Source organism: Hypomesus nipponensis, chromosome 8 (genome assembly GCF_054491055.1).
Source record: "Hypomesus nipponensis isolate SF chromosome 8, ASM5449105v1, whole genome shotgun sequence".
Taxonomy (NCBI): domain Eukaryota; kingdom Metazoa; phylum Chordata; class Actinopteri; order Osmeriformes; family Osmeridae; genus Hypomesus; species Hypomesus nipponensis.
In genome coordinates this window covers 16,563,652-16,580,317 of record NC_140368.1, presented here as the reverse complement: position 1 = coordinate 16,580,317, position 16,666 = coordinate 16,563,652, and the positions used below count along the sequence as shown (strand labels likewise).

Below are 16,666 nucleotides of genomic sequence, written 5' to 3'. Positions count from 1 at the left end.
TGAGAAAAAGGCTAAATGTCCAATAGTCAACAAAATTAAAGAACTTTCAAAGTTAGTCTTCAGTTGTGGAGAGACCAGCTTTTTGAAAACTCCTTTTAGGAGGAGGATCTCAAGTTGGGCTTAGGTTTGTTGAAGTTGGGAAAGAGTGATTTGTTCCTCTGCCAGACGAATCTGTACTTCTGCTCTTACATATGAATAAATGTATATGACTTACATGATACAAATACAGTTTTATTTGATCAATTCTAAGTTTTATTACATGTTGTTCCTGAAATCCACCCTTCTGCTGGGATCAGAATTATCTTGATTTTTTAAATCCAAGGTATCCCAATCCTACTAAAAAGTTTTGAATGACACATATTGGCCGTGTTTCCCAGATTCGAGCTTCTTATCGTTAAGAGCTTCTTAACGAATCTGGGAAACGCGGCCATTGATGGTTTGCTCCAGTTCAAAACCAAGACTGGATGTGATGTCTTCCAATTTCAGAATCCTTTTTTACAACCCATTTTCAAGATTTGATCCAATCCAAAAGCCAAAATCCAACAACTGGCCCTTAGAGTTTATATGGACTCTGAATTCATACAAAAACTTGTCCTGTAATTACACACTGCATTTTATTTGCATTACCGTTTCATTCAAATTCAACATGTGATTTGCTTTCGCCAGCTACGCCACCAAAAGGCTAGCAATTCTATGGTACAGGTAGTATTTGTACTGAGCAGGAAGTTTAACCAATTTAACTCAGCTACACAAATTGCAGTTAGCCTTCCTAAAACCATAGTGAACAGTTTTACAATCAGTCCATTATTTACATTTCTATTAATAAATAATAATGCATATAGTGTAGGTCACACACAAGAAAGCCTAGGTTTTTGTGATTCTAGCACTAGGGGTTTATTCCCACGGTGGTGAACATTTTGAAATTATACTATTGATCAGTGCCAAAAATAAGTTCACTCTGCTGTCTCCAGTGATATTTTTCTCCTTTTCCAGAAAAATACGAGGGTCATTCAAAGTTTGCTCCAAATCGGTTATTTTTGAACCTGAAGACGTTGTGGAGCCAATTTTAAAGGTATCTCTAGACAAATAATCTATTTGTTTTTCTTCATTGCTACTCCTTTGTAAAACCCTTTTGAGTAACATCAACTTGAAATGTACTACATTCAGGCACTACATTAGTCATAGGTAGGTAGATAAAAAAATTCAACATACCTACATTCAGGGGCCAGACAGCAATTGTCAGACAAAAACCAACAACAGTACCAACAAAACAGAGGTATAAGATGCGGCATCCTCACACTCATAATTCAGTTATTTTTGATTCACAAGTTGTTCAGCAATGACTTGGGAAATTACTCATTTCTGGGGAAATTGTGGGGTGTGCTTTTTTGTACGCCCTTTGAATGGTTAGCTCCTGTGATTCCCACACAGCAAAAGTGTAGTAGTTAGCTAGCTCTACAATTTACGGGGACTAGGTCTGAATCTAGGAGCAAAACTGCTCACGGCTGCCAGCTGTAGGTATATGCAAGTAGCAACGCTAGTGCTAAATAAGTATTTAGCTGCTCGGCTCCATGACGGGAGTAAAAATACAGGCAACGCAATTGCTACCAAGACTAACCTTTTGACACCGACTTTGTATATGTAGTGCAAATATCGACGGATCCTTAGGGGTGGGAAAATAAATTATAATAATTAAAAAATATATATATGAGAGAGAACAATGGTTTGTGCTCGCAGAAGGCAAGCACACCCCAATTATGTGTTGATTATTTTAGTTTGATACACATTTATTTTTTCAGATTCCACTTCGAGACTGCAAAAGCATGAAAGCTGTTGAAGGAAGTTGTCATGTTTTTAAAGAGTAAGTAGCATTTTATCACCTAATCCTGCTTTTGCGTATTTATCCATGAATGTATCGATATTCTTCTATTTCTTAAATGAAAGCTAGAATGGTGTTAGATAAGATTTGTTGATAAAAATGAATTAGGATTAGATCATTATCTGCCTTCTTGTGTTCTTTAGGACCCAACCAACGGGCCTCTCAATCTCATGTGGACAGGTAGGCTTGTAATATATTTAATGATGCAGCACAAAATATTTTATATGGTATTTTGCTTTTGTCTGGATCATAGTGGGAAGGGGGTGTTAATCAGATTAAATGGGATTCCATGCAACATAGAGTGAAAGGAGTTGGGTAGTATTACTGAGCCCACAAACAAGATGAATGGTTAGATAAAAATGTGTGTCTGTCAGGCAGACCTCTGCTGCTTGTCACTTCGGTTTGTCCCATAAAAACCAGTGTCATCTCACAATAATTTATTTTCAGTTTGTGTTTTAATTTAAAATGTCCAACAGACAGACCACATTTTTAATGTACCACTACCACAATATGCTTTTATTTGAGATTTTCTGGAAATTCTAATTAGTTTGACTAAATATCCTGTAACTCTCAAAATAAAACAGTATATTTACTAATAAAAGTTAAAAGCTTTATTTAGAAAATATTTGCTATGACTACCATTTATTCATATGTTTGATTTTGGAGCAAATCAATCTGCCTTGTACTTAGTTACGTAGTATGTAGTTATGTCTGGCAATGCTTCAATGCGTGTTTAAGATTTTCGCTTAACTGGGGTACAATATTCCTTGTTCTGATGCTTTGGAATTGTGGATGTGGATTTGTATATTAAACTCAATGGGAAATCAATGATTGTTGTAATGTAATAATTGTTAATGGTAGATTAAATTGTTACAAATAGCTCACAATAGTACATGTATCTAAATCTGGTATATTTAAACTTCAGGTTTATAGTATCAAAGCAAGCAATGTTATTGCACCTTACAAAATTGAAAGGGTGAGTAATTGCAATATATTTTTCATTAAGCTTTTTCAATGTTAATTTGAGATCAATTTTGACTGTCAAGTGGTAAAACTATTTTATCTTTATATAGGGAAACAATACATTTTTCTTCCATCTGGAGGTAACAAGTAAAACAGACGATGTTGTCCAAACATTACTTCAGGTATGTATCAAGTGAATATGAGATATGTAATTAAGCTCTGTATGATCAATACAGAATTTATTTGTGGACATTTTATAGAGTGGCAAAATCTTAATTTAATTTGTTAGTTACTGTATAGCCAAACATTCCTGCTTTCCCCAAACAAGATGGGCCTATCAAATTGTTATAATATCCACAAAGGTGGCAAATTATAGTATTATATATTTACATACTTTGGAACAGATAGGTAAAAACACTTAAGCTTGGTAGGTATGTATATGTTGGTGTTGAATTTATGGGGTTTTAAAAGCAGAAGCCAATATCAGTATTTTTGGATAATATTTGTAGATGCAGACCCAGAATGCAGTATAAATTGTTTAGGATAGAGATTAGTTGTGAACCAAAGTAAGCCATTTGATTTCCTTTAAAGTCTCTTTCATCAAAGAGACTTTGATGAAAGTACATTAACCAGCCACCTAGCCATCACATAGATGAGTACTGAGATGTATGGACAGTAACACAGAATCTTATCATGGCAGGTAGATCATACTTTGGTCTAATATTCAATAACTTACATATATATAATTACATGATTTTTTTTCCATCTCCAAAAAGAATGATCAATACACTAGTGTTAAAAAAATGTTTTTACTTCATTATCAGAATCAGTAATGGGTTTATTGCCAAGTAGGTTCTCACATACATGCAGTGGTGGGTAGAGTACTACAATCTATACTGAGGTAAAAGAATAATTACTGCCGTAAAATATTACTCAAGTAAAAGTGAAAATTACCATTTGAGAAACCTACTCAAGTAAAAGTTATTAAGTAGCTGGTAAATAAATTGCTCAGTTACTTTTCTTTTTCAGATATTTTATGTTTATATTTTATGTCAAAAAAATAATAATATGCAGTAGAAGGTATGCTAATTAAATACGAAATCTCACACTCTCAATTTCTTCCTCTCTACGCCAACATCCCAACTTCCTCATGCTTCTCATGCTTTTACTCTGTAGCACTTCCACTCTCAACAAAATAAATAAAAAGCCAATAAAATAAATAAGATTAAAGCCATTCAACATAAACAAAGGCAATATGAGGTTCTTATCTCTTCCATCTTTAAATGTTGCCAAATGTGTTCGAAAAGGCAAACCAGTTCCCTGTACGCTATTCCTTCATAAATCAGATCACTTGGTCAATTTTTACATTTTAACTAGGGCTGTCAAGCAATTGAAATATTTAATTACGATTAATCACATTATTTCATATCGATAATCGCGATGAATCGCAAATGTACATTTAAATTTATTCATTTAGCAGACGCTTTTATCCAGACGCTTTTATCCGACTTCCACGAGAGAGCTTTACAAAGTGTATAGGTCACTGATAATAACAACAAGATAGCCCCAAAGCATTGGGGGTAGCCAAAACAAGAAGCACCAACCAAAAAATAAGTGCCAAAGGGAAGAACCATAAGAGCATGTAGTTAAGCAAGTTACAATTAAAGAACATGAATCTCTGCAAGTGTACCTGTAAAAAAACAACAACAGTAAAATAAAATAAAAATAAGATTAACTGGAATAGAACATTTCGCAGCGAATACAACAGTTGAAATCAGTTACCACTAACCAACAAGAGCAACAATTCTCTAATTGTCATTGTGATCCTTGAGGAAACTAGCATTGGGTTCAGCAAACCATTCCGAAGTACCGTTGTACTCCCGGAACAAGTGCGTCGTGAGCCCTTTCTTGAAGGTGGAGAGACAGTCTGTGTCTCTGATGGAGGTGGGGAGTTGATTCTACCACTGGGGGGCCAGGCAGGAGAAGAGCTTGTGTTGGGACAGGGTGGTCTTGAGCGGTGGGACAACCAGGCGGTTGTCTGAAGAAGACCGGAGGTGGCGGGTGGGGGTGTAAGGCTGCAGGAGAGACTTGATGTAGCCGGGTGCAGTCCCGTTCACTGCTCGGAAGGTCAGTACCAGGGTCTTGAATCTGATGCGGGCCGTGATGGGTAGCCAGTGGAGGGAGATCAGGAGCGGGGTAACGTGGGAGTGTCTGGGTAGATTGTAGACCAGGCGGGCCGCTGCGTTCTGAATCCTCTGAAGAGGGCGGGTTGCACATGCTGGGAGACCGGCGAGCATCGAGTTGCAGTAGTCCAACTTGGAGAGGACAAGTGCTTGGACAAGCAGCTGGGTGGAGTGCTCAGACAGGTATCTCCTGATCTTCCGGATGTTGTAGAGGGTGAATCTACACGACCGGGAGACCGCAGCATTGTATTCAATTTATCTGTTCTAATTTTACCCCAATAAAATATTTTAAGCCAATACAAAGCTGGCCTTGCTGAAATTAAATTCTGGATCATTACTAATTCTCCTTGGTCAAGCTACAAACCTTGGAAAAGTAAGTTAACTAACGCTATATCATTTTGTTGCTTTACTCAGTTTACTGTATAAGGTTACCTAGCTTGCTACCCTTAGAATGTGGCTGTAACATTAGCTCTGCAGCTAACAGCTGAGTTACTGTCGCTAATGTAAAGGTAGATGGCATGAAGTGTGTGTGTGAATACAAACGCTGTAACGCGAGTGTTGTAAACTTCTTTGTTATTTGGATAACCGTTCTGCTGTTGGTGTTATGGCGCGTGTTATCTGCCTTTCTCTTCATTGAAATGACTATGAGTGTGCACCTCTGCAAACCAGGGTGATCAGATGAGAATGGCTAAATTCGAGGCATCTTACAGCAACGGGGGTTACGATACATCCGTTGTAAACATGAGCGCATGTTGCCACCCCTCTCCTCCTCATTAGCATTTAAAGCTACAGACACAGAAAAAGCACATTTTGAGGAAAGCTCATTGTGGGACTGCTCGTAGTGGCTGTAATTATGCACCAAGGCTGAATTTTGGGAAAGATACATCAGATACTGTAATAGGGAACCACTAAGGCCTATATAAAAGCATCCAAAAACAGCATATCATGTGACCTTTAAAACTATGTCCTGTTACAAAATGCTTCTAGATTTTGAAGGGCAAAACAGCCCCCTGTAAATAGTCATATCACTTAGTGAATTTTTTGTTCAGCTTCAGGAGAAGTTGGTTTTCAAAAATGTTGTCCCCCAGTCTTTCTCTGTGGCTTGTGGAGATGAGCCCAGCACAACTGAACAATCTGTCACAAGCTGCAAATGCAGGTAGTGCAGTGTTTGTCGTAATAGAAAGTATTTAGCGTAGGAAAGGAGTGTAGAAGGAGTGTAGAAGATACATTTTCTCTGAAGGTCATGCAAACTAGTCATCCAGTTTATCAAAGTTTTTGATCTTCATGGTCAAAAAGAAGTCTTCTTCAGAAGCGGAGGTGCTATCCAAGGCACCTTTGCGTCACTTCTGATGTAGCACATTTCCATTAAATAATCGAGAACTATCATATATCTATGTGGTGGCCTAGAACAGTGGTTTTCAAATACACTGCGTACCACAGTATATATATAGTACGCAAATATATAGCTGTCCAAGAACCACCATTATAATATTATAATACAGTTTGATATATTGTAAGAAAACATGGTGTTTTCTTTGTGCATCTTTGTGCTTTACGGAGACATGGCTGACATGGCATGACCCTGTGCTCTCTGGCAAAACAAAAGGTGTTGGTATTTGTTTTTACATTAACAGTGGCTGGTGTGAAGATGTGACAGTGATTCTGCCGCACTGTTCTCCTGATCTGGAATCATTTTTTATTAACTGTAAACCTTTTTACTCGCCACGGTAGTTTGCTTCATTCATACTGGTTGGCGTCTACATGCCCCCTAAGGCTAGCGCCAACGAGGCACAACGTGTGCTCGCCAAACAGAAATTGTGCGTGGAGCGTGAAAATCCGGATTCCTTGGTTATTGTGCTAGGCGACTTTAACAAAGGCAATCTCACTCAAGAACTCCCCAAATACAGACAAGTCATCAAATGCCCTACCAGAGAAGGGAACACTTTGGATCACTGCTACTCTTCAATCAGTAAGGACTCAATCTGACTCCTGGTCCTTCAGCACCGGATCACCTCAGGGCTGCGTTCTTTCTCCTCTGTTCTTCTCCCTGTACACCAACAGCTAAACCTCCAGTCATCCATCCGTCAAACTCCTGAAGTTTGCGGACGACACCACCCTTATTGGGCTCATCTCTGATCTCTGAGACAAGTCTGATTATAGGTGGGAAGCGGCCAACCTGGTGACCTGGTGCAGCCAGAACAACCTAGAGCTCAATGCTCTCATGACAGTGGAGATGGTTGTGGACTTCAGGAAGAACACAGCCCCACTCAACCCCATCACCCTGAGTGACTCCCCAGCCAACACTGTGGAGGCTTTCCGCTTCCTGGGCAATATCCTCTCCCAGGACCTCAAGTGGGAACTGAACATCGGCTCCCTCATCAAGAAAGCACAACAGAGTATATACTTCCTTCGGCAGCTGAAGAAATTCAACCTGCCAAAGACAATGATGGTGCACTTCTACTCAGCCATCATTGAGTCCATCCTCACCTCCTCCATTACCGTCTGGTACACTGTTGCCACTGCCAAGGACAAGAGCAGGCTGCAGCGTATCATTGGCACTGCTGAGAAGGTGATCGGCTGCAATCTGCCTTCCCTCGAGGACCTGCACACCTCGAGGACCCTGAGGCGAGCGGGGAGTGTCCCACCCTGGACACTCCCTGTTTCAGTCACTCCCCTCTGGCAGAAGGCAACCATAACCTAATAGATAACCTTTTCAGAATCAGAATGGGCTTTATTCACCATGTAAGTTCACACAAACAAGGAATTTTCTGTGGCAGTAAGGTGCATACGTTAAACATATATGAATCTTAAATATAAAAGAAAAGTACAACAGTCTCTGTGACTCCCCTCAAGTTGAATCAAAGGCTGATGTTGTTCTTTGTTTTTTAACAGACATTTATTGGACACGAGTCTTCAACATGTATTGTAACCTTGTAGCTTTTAATGCCCCAACAATGCTGTCAGAACTAAGAAAGGAAATACACAAAACTTCAATTAACCCTCTAAATGGTGTTTTACACAGAATAAACTAAATGTACATACAAAACGAATAAATGTGCACATTCAACACGTACAAAAATACACTTAAATGGCTAATTACACATTAACACAGTCACATAACTTACACATGTTCACATACAGCAAAGCAATTAACACAACAAAACACATACCTCATTGGCCTTTCTGACTCAAGAGGAATAAACTTGGAGGGTTACAACTTCTTATTCTTCTTAACCCTTGTGTTCTCCTCGGGTCATTCTGACCCATCAGTCATTGTGACCCACCTTAGTTTGCGACAACTTATACAAAAATAAAGTGAAGCATTTTCTTTTAACTGTTGGGCTGTCTCAGACATCCCACATTGCGAAGGTTAAAATAAAATTATTTTTATTTGCTTTTGTATTGGGTAAAATTGGGTAAACACAACGATGGTTCGTTATGAACCTTTTGGTCATGTGACCCGAAGGCAGCACAAGGGTTAGAATAAAAGACAACTTATTGGCACTTATATGCATAACTCTCACAGACATGCCACCAGCACAGCACCCTGTGTGGCTCTTCTGATTGTAGTGCATTGATAAAACTATCCTGACAACAACAATTAAATAATTCCCAAGCGGAAAGAATAATAGGTTACCCCTTTTCTATGGTTTTAGCTAAATAACAGGAAATGAATTGACATGTATTAACAGAAAATGTATTACTTGTTTATTCAAAAGATTATGCTGAACATTTAACTATTTATTGACCTTTTAACCCAAATGCATATTATGAACTGAAATATTCTCAAATAAATCTACATATGAGAGTAGCCTCTGACGGCAGCTACAGGCTCTAAATTATTCAAAACAATACTATACAATGGAAAATATAAAATAAGATCTAAAATAAAATAGTGCAAATGACCGGTAGATGACTTGTGCAGTGTGTAATAAGTGATAGATGGACTTTTAAATACAAATTATAAATATTAGTGTTAATGGCAGTGGGAGTCCTTAGCCTTGTTGAAGAGGCCAGCAATATTCCATGTAGAGGGAAAAAGGAAAAATGTGGTTCCAGCGTTGCTAGAGGAAGCTTTAGCGCTGCCGGGAGCTCAAACCGCTATTTGATATCTGTGCTCTGTGGAAAATTTTCTTTGTCAGGGCTTTGTAACTTAGCTTTGTACCTACTGTACTAAAGGTTAGCAGATTTAGCTAACAGGCCCTGTAGCAGCCAATAATGTAATAACTGCCAATAATATATTACATTTTCCATTTTTAATGTAATAAAGGTCGATCATGTAACTTACCAATAATGTAAGAACATTTCTGAACAAAACCTTTTTGCCCATTATGTAATGAGTTCTTACATTATTGGCTGGCTATTACATTATTGTCTGGGTTAATAAAAAAAGTACAAAAATTTTAATAATTGTAGCCGGTAATGTAATAATACACTTCTTATCACTGTATGTTTAAGTCTTACTAAGTGTCAGACTTACATAACATTAAACCTTATGGATGCTTCTTCCATAACATTCTTCCATTCTGCTCTAAAACCTGACCAATCCTACTCATGAATCTTAGTCCTAACTCTGAGAAAACCCACACAACATACACACACACACACTCTTTTTGAATATGCTGTTAAAAAAACAAAAAAACAACCGTTTCTTTCCATGAAAATATAATCTTTAATCAAGTGTATTTAAAGACAGGGTATCTAATGTGTTTGAGAAGCACTTTTTTTCATATTTGCCAAAGTAAACTTCACATCTTGATAGTTACCAATACATATAAAGGTTTGAGAGTAATTTGAAATCAATCCCAATATCTGTAGGCGTTGCGAGACTGTAATAAACACAACAAATCAATAGGTCGTACCCTGACTAATGATTGGACAGACTACCTGTCTGTCTACCTACCTGCGTGCACTCTGCCCTTGCCATAGACTTATATACAGTAGATCAAGGAAACCTGCTCTTTAAAGATGGCTTCCCCATTAATTTCTATAGAAAGTGCGCAGTGAGGCAAGCCTTGCTCCTCGCTCCGAGACTTGTGCACGCTTGCAACTAACTGTACACGTCATACTTTGCGACAATATGTTGTGAGCGTGTGATTTAAGGTATTGCTGGAGAGTCAGAAAAGTTGCAGAATGGGGTACAAGTCCGATTTAGAATCAGATACATGATGCAAACTTTATGAAAATCAATGCTATCACTGTATAGTATTCCTTTCACTGCATGGTATTCCTTTCACAGTTTTTAGAAATATAGGCCTAACATACGTTCCACATACGATTCAGACTCACCAAATATATGTTGTTTTTATTGCTTTGTGTTTTTAGTATGACTGCTTAAGTATTGTGTCAGATTAAAGAAACTGTAAACTTGAATATCTGGCTCCGTCGTTGTTCTAGCTCGTCAAAGCAAGCTAAGTTATATAGGCCTATATACAGTAAATGTTACTATGATGAGTGTTGCTTTACTATTACTAGCTTACTGTTATTGTTAATGCCATCATTGTGGTGTCAACTGACATAATGTTGCGTAACCATAACAATATTGTGATTATCAGACATGATTTATTCATCTTTGTCTTTGCTCCAGAAGAATATGTCCACAATTTATAATGACGCCTTAACATGCCACGATATCACTAATTATATTGGGCTATAATTACGTTTGTCATGCCATGAACATAATAACGTTCATTACAAAATTGTTAAATCAACTTTAAAATAACAGAAATAAACTCTATAAACTGTCATGTATGTGTGCAACCATTTGTAAAACTGGCTACAGCAAGGCAGGCGAACTGTAGATTATCAAGCCCTTTCTCCTTGTGCTGAGCCCGCTCAGGTAAATCAGCGATCGGCTAATGTTCCCTTTTGTGCTTGTGCCCTGTTCGTGTCCGCGAGCACATTCCCAGGCATCCTTTCTTGATGTAAGCAAATTAATGGGTTGCTAGTTTACCCATTTCAGATTGGTATCAGATTTAGCAAAAATCTGGAAAAATAATTCTATGAAAAAACTAGTAGTATGAGCCAGGTTTGAGAATAGATTTTTTTTGGGGGGGGGAGATAGTTTTGGATATATTGACTGGAGCTAATAGAATAAAACGACCAGACTAGTCGGTAGCAAATCGGAAATGCAATACCACCAACATCCACCGGGGCCGTTGCCTCAAGCCGAGGAGCAAGGGTTGTGGGTCTGGCCCCTGCATTCAATTTGCGTTACTGTAGTTTTGTGGGAGTGGCTTTAAAGGCAGAGAGTGGCAGTGTTAGAAATTAACGGCATCTTGTCGTCCCGGGGACAATGAAAAGGATGTCTGGGACAGTTCCACACAGACTATGGGACGACTGTGGTACGATAGACCATTACAATATTAAATGTCAGGGCTGGCTGCAAGGAGGACCCAAAAGCGGAGTGCGGAACTTAAAGTTTATTAAAGGATAACCGAAATCTCTCAAGCAAAGCTCTGGAACAAAAACAGAAAACAAGCCGCTGAAAGCAACTCAAAAATGGATGATCCGACAGTCAGGGAAGGCAGGGTCCGAGATTGAGAAGGCAATCCGATATGTCCAGGAAAGGGTAAGGCAGCGGTTCGACGTGGCTGGAACAAAGAGTGCATCACAGGATATGGAACTGGTGTCAAACATAACAAAACTCTTCGGCAAAGAAGGAGGGAAAACAGGGTATTTATAAGGGGTGTAATCAGCGCAAAACAGGGAACAGGTGAGAAGGAAAAGACTGACAGAAAGAGCGCTGCCATGATACACAGTGACCACTAGGTCACCCCTCAAACCCTGACATCAAATGCATACACCAGTGGTTCAACACGTTTAAACACAAGGCCGGTGAAACAATGAACAATTTATTCACATTACAAGCGCTTCATCAGTGGTCGTCCATCGTGATAAAACCGGAGCCATAGAAGGCTATGGTTATGGTCAATGGCTCTGGAGAAAACTAGCTAGCTGACATTAATTCCAACCCACTAACAAACTTAGATTTTGGACCTCTGTATTTTTCAAACCCTGCGTATGCCCATGACCACAGCCACATGACAAGACTTGTAGACCATCAAGTCAATTCATACATCAAGGTAATGACAAATACCGAGCTAGCGAGCTAACCAAATGAGGACCCAAATCGACCAGTGAACATATGGATGTAGAGCTTATACAAATAAATAACGTCACAGCATTGTACTTTAATATGTAGATACACACCTATATCAAAACCTTCTGGCCTTAAAATCAAATAGTGATATGTTATGATTTTTTTTTTTTCTCTTTTTGACAGTTACAGTAGCCATGGGGTTCCCATTATGGGCCGTTCAACCACTTTCAATAGAATAATGTTAAGTTTGACAATGCGCACAACATATAACTACTACTCACATGGGTGGCGGCAGGGTATGGCTTGGTTGGGCTACAGCCACACCAAGAATTGTGTTAGCCCCACCATGAAACAACCAAGAAAGTTATGTATTCTACTGTGTGTGTATTCACATTGAAATTCTGACATTAATTTGAGCCCCATGACTGTATGGATTACTTTGTGTTGCAAATAATTTAGACCCATGTCAGAATGTCAAAATGCTAAAACATTTTGAGACAGGTCAAGTTCAGTTTGGCATGTTTAATTATGCACTTTGGGACAGTACTGGGACAGTGAAGAAAAAAGTTAGTTACAAGCCCCGGGGTGTGTGATATATTAGTTTAAATTGTGTCAAACAGAAGCTAAAATACATAGCTCGGCAAAACTAGCCTTACCCATTTTTAAATAACTTATAAATTCGCTCCATCCAGCCACAGACGATGTTGATCACACAACACAATCAAATTGTTCAGTTTGCATGTGACTTTTGCATGTAACTGAAGTCAAACACACCTTTTGTCTTTGAGTTGTTAATTTTCCAAGTGACCTGCATTGGCTCAGCCAGTAGCCAGCCTATGCAACATTCACATGAAAAAGGTACCAAATATTCATACCCGAAGATGCAGTCGAGAGGTGAACTAATGCCTATGTAATTGTCACGTGACAAAATGAAGAAAGACTTATTACTGAACAGGGGTCTAGAGTGTGAACAAAATTTGTTGGGTGTGACAAAAAAAAAATCAAGGTCGCACCGGTGCACCTAACCTCCGCTGCCTCTCCAGGAATGAAGCGTTTGTTTATTTTTTGACTAACTCACACTCATTGTTGGGATCATATCGTGGTCTAAACTAATCAGAGGTAGAGATGGGGCGGGTCTTTGCCTTGACTGACTATGGTCCCGTTGGCCTACACTGCTCCGTGCTGCGTGATTGAATTTACGACCTGAGCACCAGAGAATCAGTTATGGCAGACCTGGGCATTGTACGGCCCGCGGGCCACAACCGGCACACAGGCTGTCCCAATCCGGCCCGCGTGAGGTAAATATTTTTTTTTTATAAATAAATGTGTTGAGCTGTAGTAAATATGTAGTCCTGAAAGACTAGTGGTCAGACAATTTACAAATGTGCGCTTGTGCAACCTCAACGACAGGAGAGTTAGCCCTCGAAAATGAAAAACAAAAGGTTGATACAGAATGTAGAGTTTTTAACAAGATATGGACTTCAAAGTATCTGTTTACTGAGGTCAAAGCTGTGTTCTTAGTTTTGGAGAACACGTCGCTGTGTTAAAGGATTATAATTTGAATCTGCACTAAGCGACTAAAGAAAAAAACTAACACGGACATAATACAAACATATCCACGTCAGACCATACCTGTCAACATTGGAGTACCAAAATCCGGGAATTGTTGATGCGGCTTGCTGATTAGACATTAAATTCCTCCGTCGATGTAGCCTACTTTCAGGGAAGGACTGGGAGTAAAAATAGGCCCTGGACTTTGATCCAGACCGGCCCACCAGAACCGGCCCCATATTTTTTGTGGCTAATATGAGCGAAAAGGTTTTTGAGGCTTTATGTAAAACAAACAAACATAGCCGCCTTTTCAATTGGTAAAACATTGTCCAGTGAAGGTAATTACGTTTACATTTCTTGGCCTGGTTTTCCATCTTTATATTGTCTCTACTAGCTAGCTTTCTATATGTCAGTGTCACTGTTGTGTGCATAGACGTTCATTTGGAATAGACCAACTGTTCTGGGGGAAAGGGGAGCCGGCCAACCGTGTAGCTGGCCAACCGTGTCGCTCAATCTTCTGCCCAAATTTTTATTAGTTGTAAAAAAAGATATAAGGCAAGCGAATTATAAGGCAACCAGAAGTGCTTCGGCCCATCGGGAATTCTCCAGGTGCTCCCAATGGCCAGTCCGGCTACTGTGTAGCCTACTGTTAATTTGCAGCTATATATATATTTTTTGCCGTAGCACCACCTGAGACTGTTGCCATTTCTACAAGTGATTCTGTATCCAAAATCAACCATGTATTTTTCAAATTCTCCCGCCTACCTGCGGAGATATCAACAGCGCAACTGGGTTGTAGGTTGCGGCAGAGAATGTAGTTAATATAGACGGCCTCTGGTTGCAGTAACAAATGGGTTGAAAATTGTATGCAGCCTATGTAGTATGTGAGTAGGATGCGTTTCTGGACAACATTGAAATAATATATTGATGTGAATATTTATATAATGAGGTTTGGCCATACAAATTATGGGAGTTTCACGGGAGAAATGACAAAACGGGATGGGGGTGGGAGATGGGTGTGAAATACGGGAGACTCCCAGGGAAAACGTGAGTGTTGACAGGTATGCGTCAGACATTCAGCCAGATTTCGACGCACTTGTTCAAGCCCACTGGATTCCTCTCACAGAACAAAACTAACTGGAAAAAAGTATTGGTTTTTGTATAAAGTTTATCAATTGCAAATCTTTAACTCACTGGAAAAGAACTTTTCACGGTTTGTGAAGATTAGCTAGTTACAAATAGGGATGTCACGAGAACCGATACTTACAATACCTTTCGATGCTAAAATAACAAAACACAGACGATGCCCATTTTTTTGAAGCACCGTGAGCGCCGATGCCAGATGTTAGCATCGGTGCTGTGCCTCTTCTGGAACTGATGGGGGCAGTATTCAGGAGTGTTCCAGGTGACGTTTACATTCAGAAAACCAAGATGGCAACTGCAGCTGCAGCGATCGCCCCATCTCGACTTGTTTACAACACATGCACAAAAAGTTGTGGTTGGAAATAGCCTACTTTGCGTTTGAGGCAGATGACCGTGGCGTTATAATTAATCCACAGAAGCCACTATGCAGAAGATGCTACCGTGTTCTTCAGATCAAGGAAGGTAATACTTCCAATTTAGCTAAGCAACTGAAAGATCGTCATCCGGATTTGTTTAAAGAATTCAAGGTGAGCCGTTCCAGAAGAGGCGCAGCACCGATGCTAACAACTGGCATTATACCAAATAAATCAATGTTCGTTGTAGTGGCGGCAAAGTTATGAATACATCCAAAGAATGCACTCTCAGTTTTTTTAACCTGTCATACACGTTACATGATGTTTGAGATGGTGGGCACTACAGTTACAATGGCTCATGTTATGTAGCCTACATAGTTTAGGTTCGCTATGCTGTAGTTTTAACTTAGCGTATAGCCTACCTTGGTTAGAAGGTAAACTCATGTTCGTCTTGTTAGCTGAATGGCTTAATTGCACTGTATTATGTTGTGCTTTGCTCTGTTGCACATGTTTTGTATGTCTTATGACATTTTGCTATTTTTCCAAATATTTTAATAAATAAGTTAATGTTCCAAGTTCAAGTACATGGAATCTTAGAAAATCCTTTTTTTTTTACCATGGTATCGAAATTGGTATCGAGAAGTTATCGGCACCGACTACTGAATTTTTGGTATCGTGACACCCTTAGTTACAAATCAAATGAAACACTGATGTCATGATTATTTAAGTTTATACTGTTACTTCGATAGTCTTTTCCTGGTTGACCAACATAAAATATTTATATAAAAATTTACAGAATATCTGGTGTGCGGCACTTTGTTCTCCCAACTTGAAGACCTAGATTTTGCAGATGATCTTGCTGTCCTTGCACCAAAGCACATTTACCTGCAGGAGAAAACTGACAGACTGAACCAATTTGCCCAACAGGTAGGGCTGAACATAAATGCACCCAAAACCCAAGTGAACCCAGATGCACCAATCACAGTGAACGGGCTATGCTGAGGAATTTACATACTTGGGAAGCCTCGTCAGCAAAGACAACTCTGCACAAAAAGATATTAGAGCAAGACTCGGAAAGGCACAGGGTGCTTTTGCTAGGCTACACTCCATCTGGAAGTCTAAGCAAAACAGATTAAGAACAAAGGTCCGACTCTACAACAGTAATGTAAAATCTGTGTTGTTGTACGGCTCGGAGTGCTGGCTAGTAGCATCTTACGACATGAAAAAAGTCGAAACCTTCCATAATGGATGCCTCAAGAAACTCTTCTGGCCTGATAAAATAACCAATGCACATCTATACAAGAAGACTAAGTGCAACAGTGTGGTGCTAGAGATCAAACACCGCCGACTCAAATGGCTCGGACACGTTCTCAGGATGGACCAGGACCGCATCCCCAAGATTGCTCTACGATGGACTCCACCTGGGAAAAGGAAGCAAGGCCGGCCCAAGAACACCTGTTATATCCTTAAGAATATCCTTATTCTTCTGATA

General features: G+C 39.4%; 1 protein-coding gene across 3 annotated transcripts in view; it reads left to right on the top strand.

Annotated features, from left to right (window-relative positions):
- nsmaf (neutral sphingomyelinase (N-SMase) activation associated factor) overlaps positions 1-16,666 on the top strand; it is a 106,732-nt gene that overhangs the window by 16,147 nt on the left and 73,919 nt on the right. For all 3 annotated transcript variants that reach the window (XR_014766263.1, XR_014766262.1, XM_084702605.1), the window contains exons 3-7: positions 994-1,072; positions 1,800-1,861; positions 2,023-2,059; positions 2,805-2,855; positions 2,953-3,024. Coding sequence is in view for 1 of the 3 variants with exons in the window: in XM_084702605.1 (XP_084558731.1) it covers positions 994-1,072; positions 1,800-1,861; positions 2,023-2,059; positions 2,805-2,855; positions 2,953-3,024 (301 nt within the window). In the remaining 2 variants the exon portion in view is untranslated. The remainder of the gene's footprint in view (positions 1-993; positions 1,073-1,799; positions 1,862-2,022; positions 2,060-2,804; positions 2,856-2,952; positions 3,025-16,666) is intronic.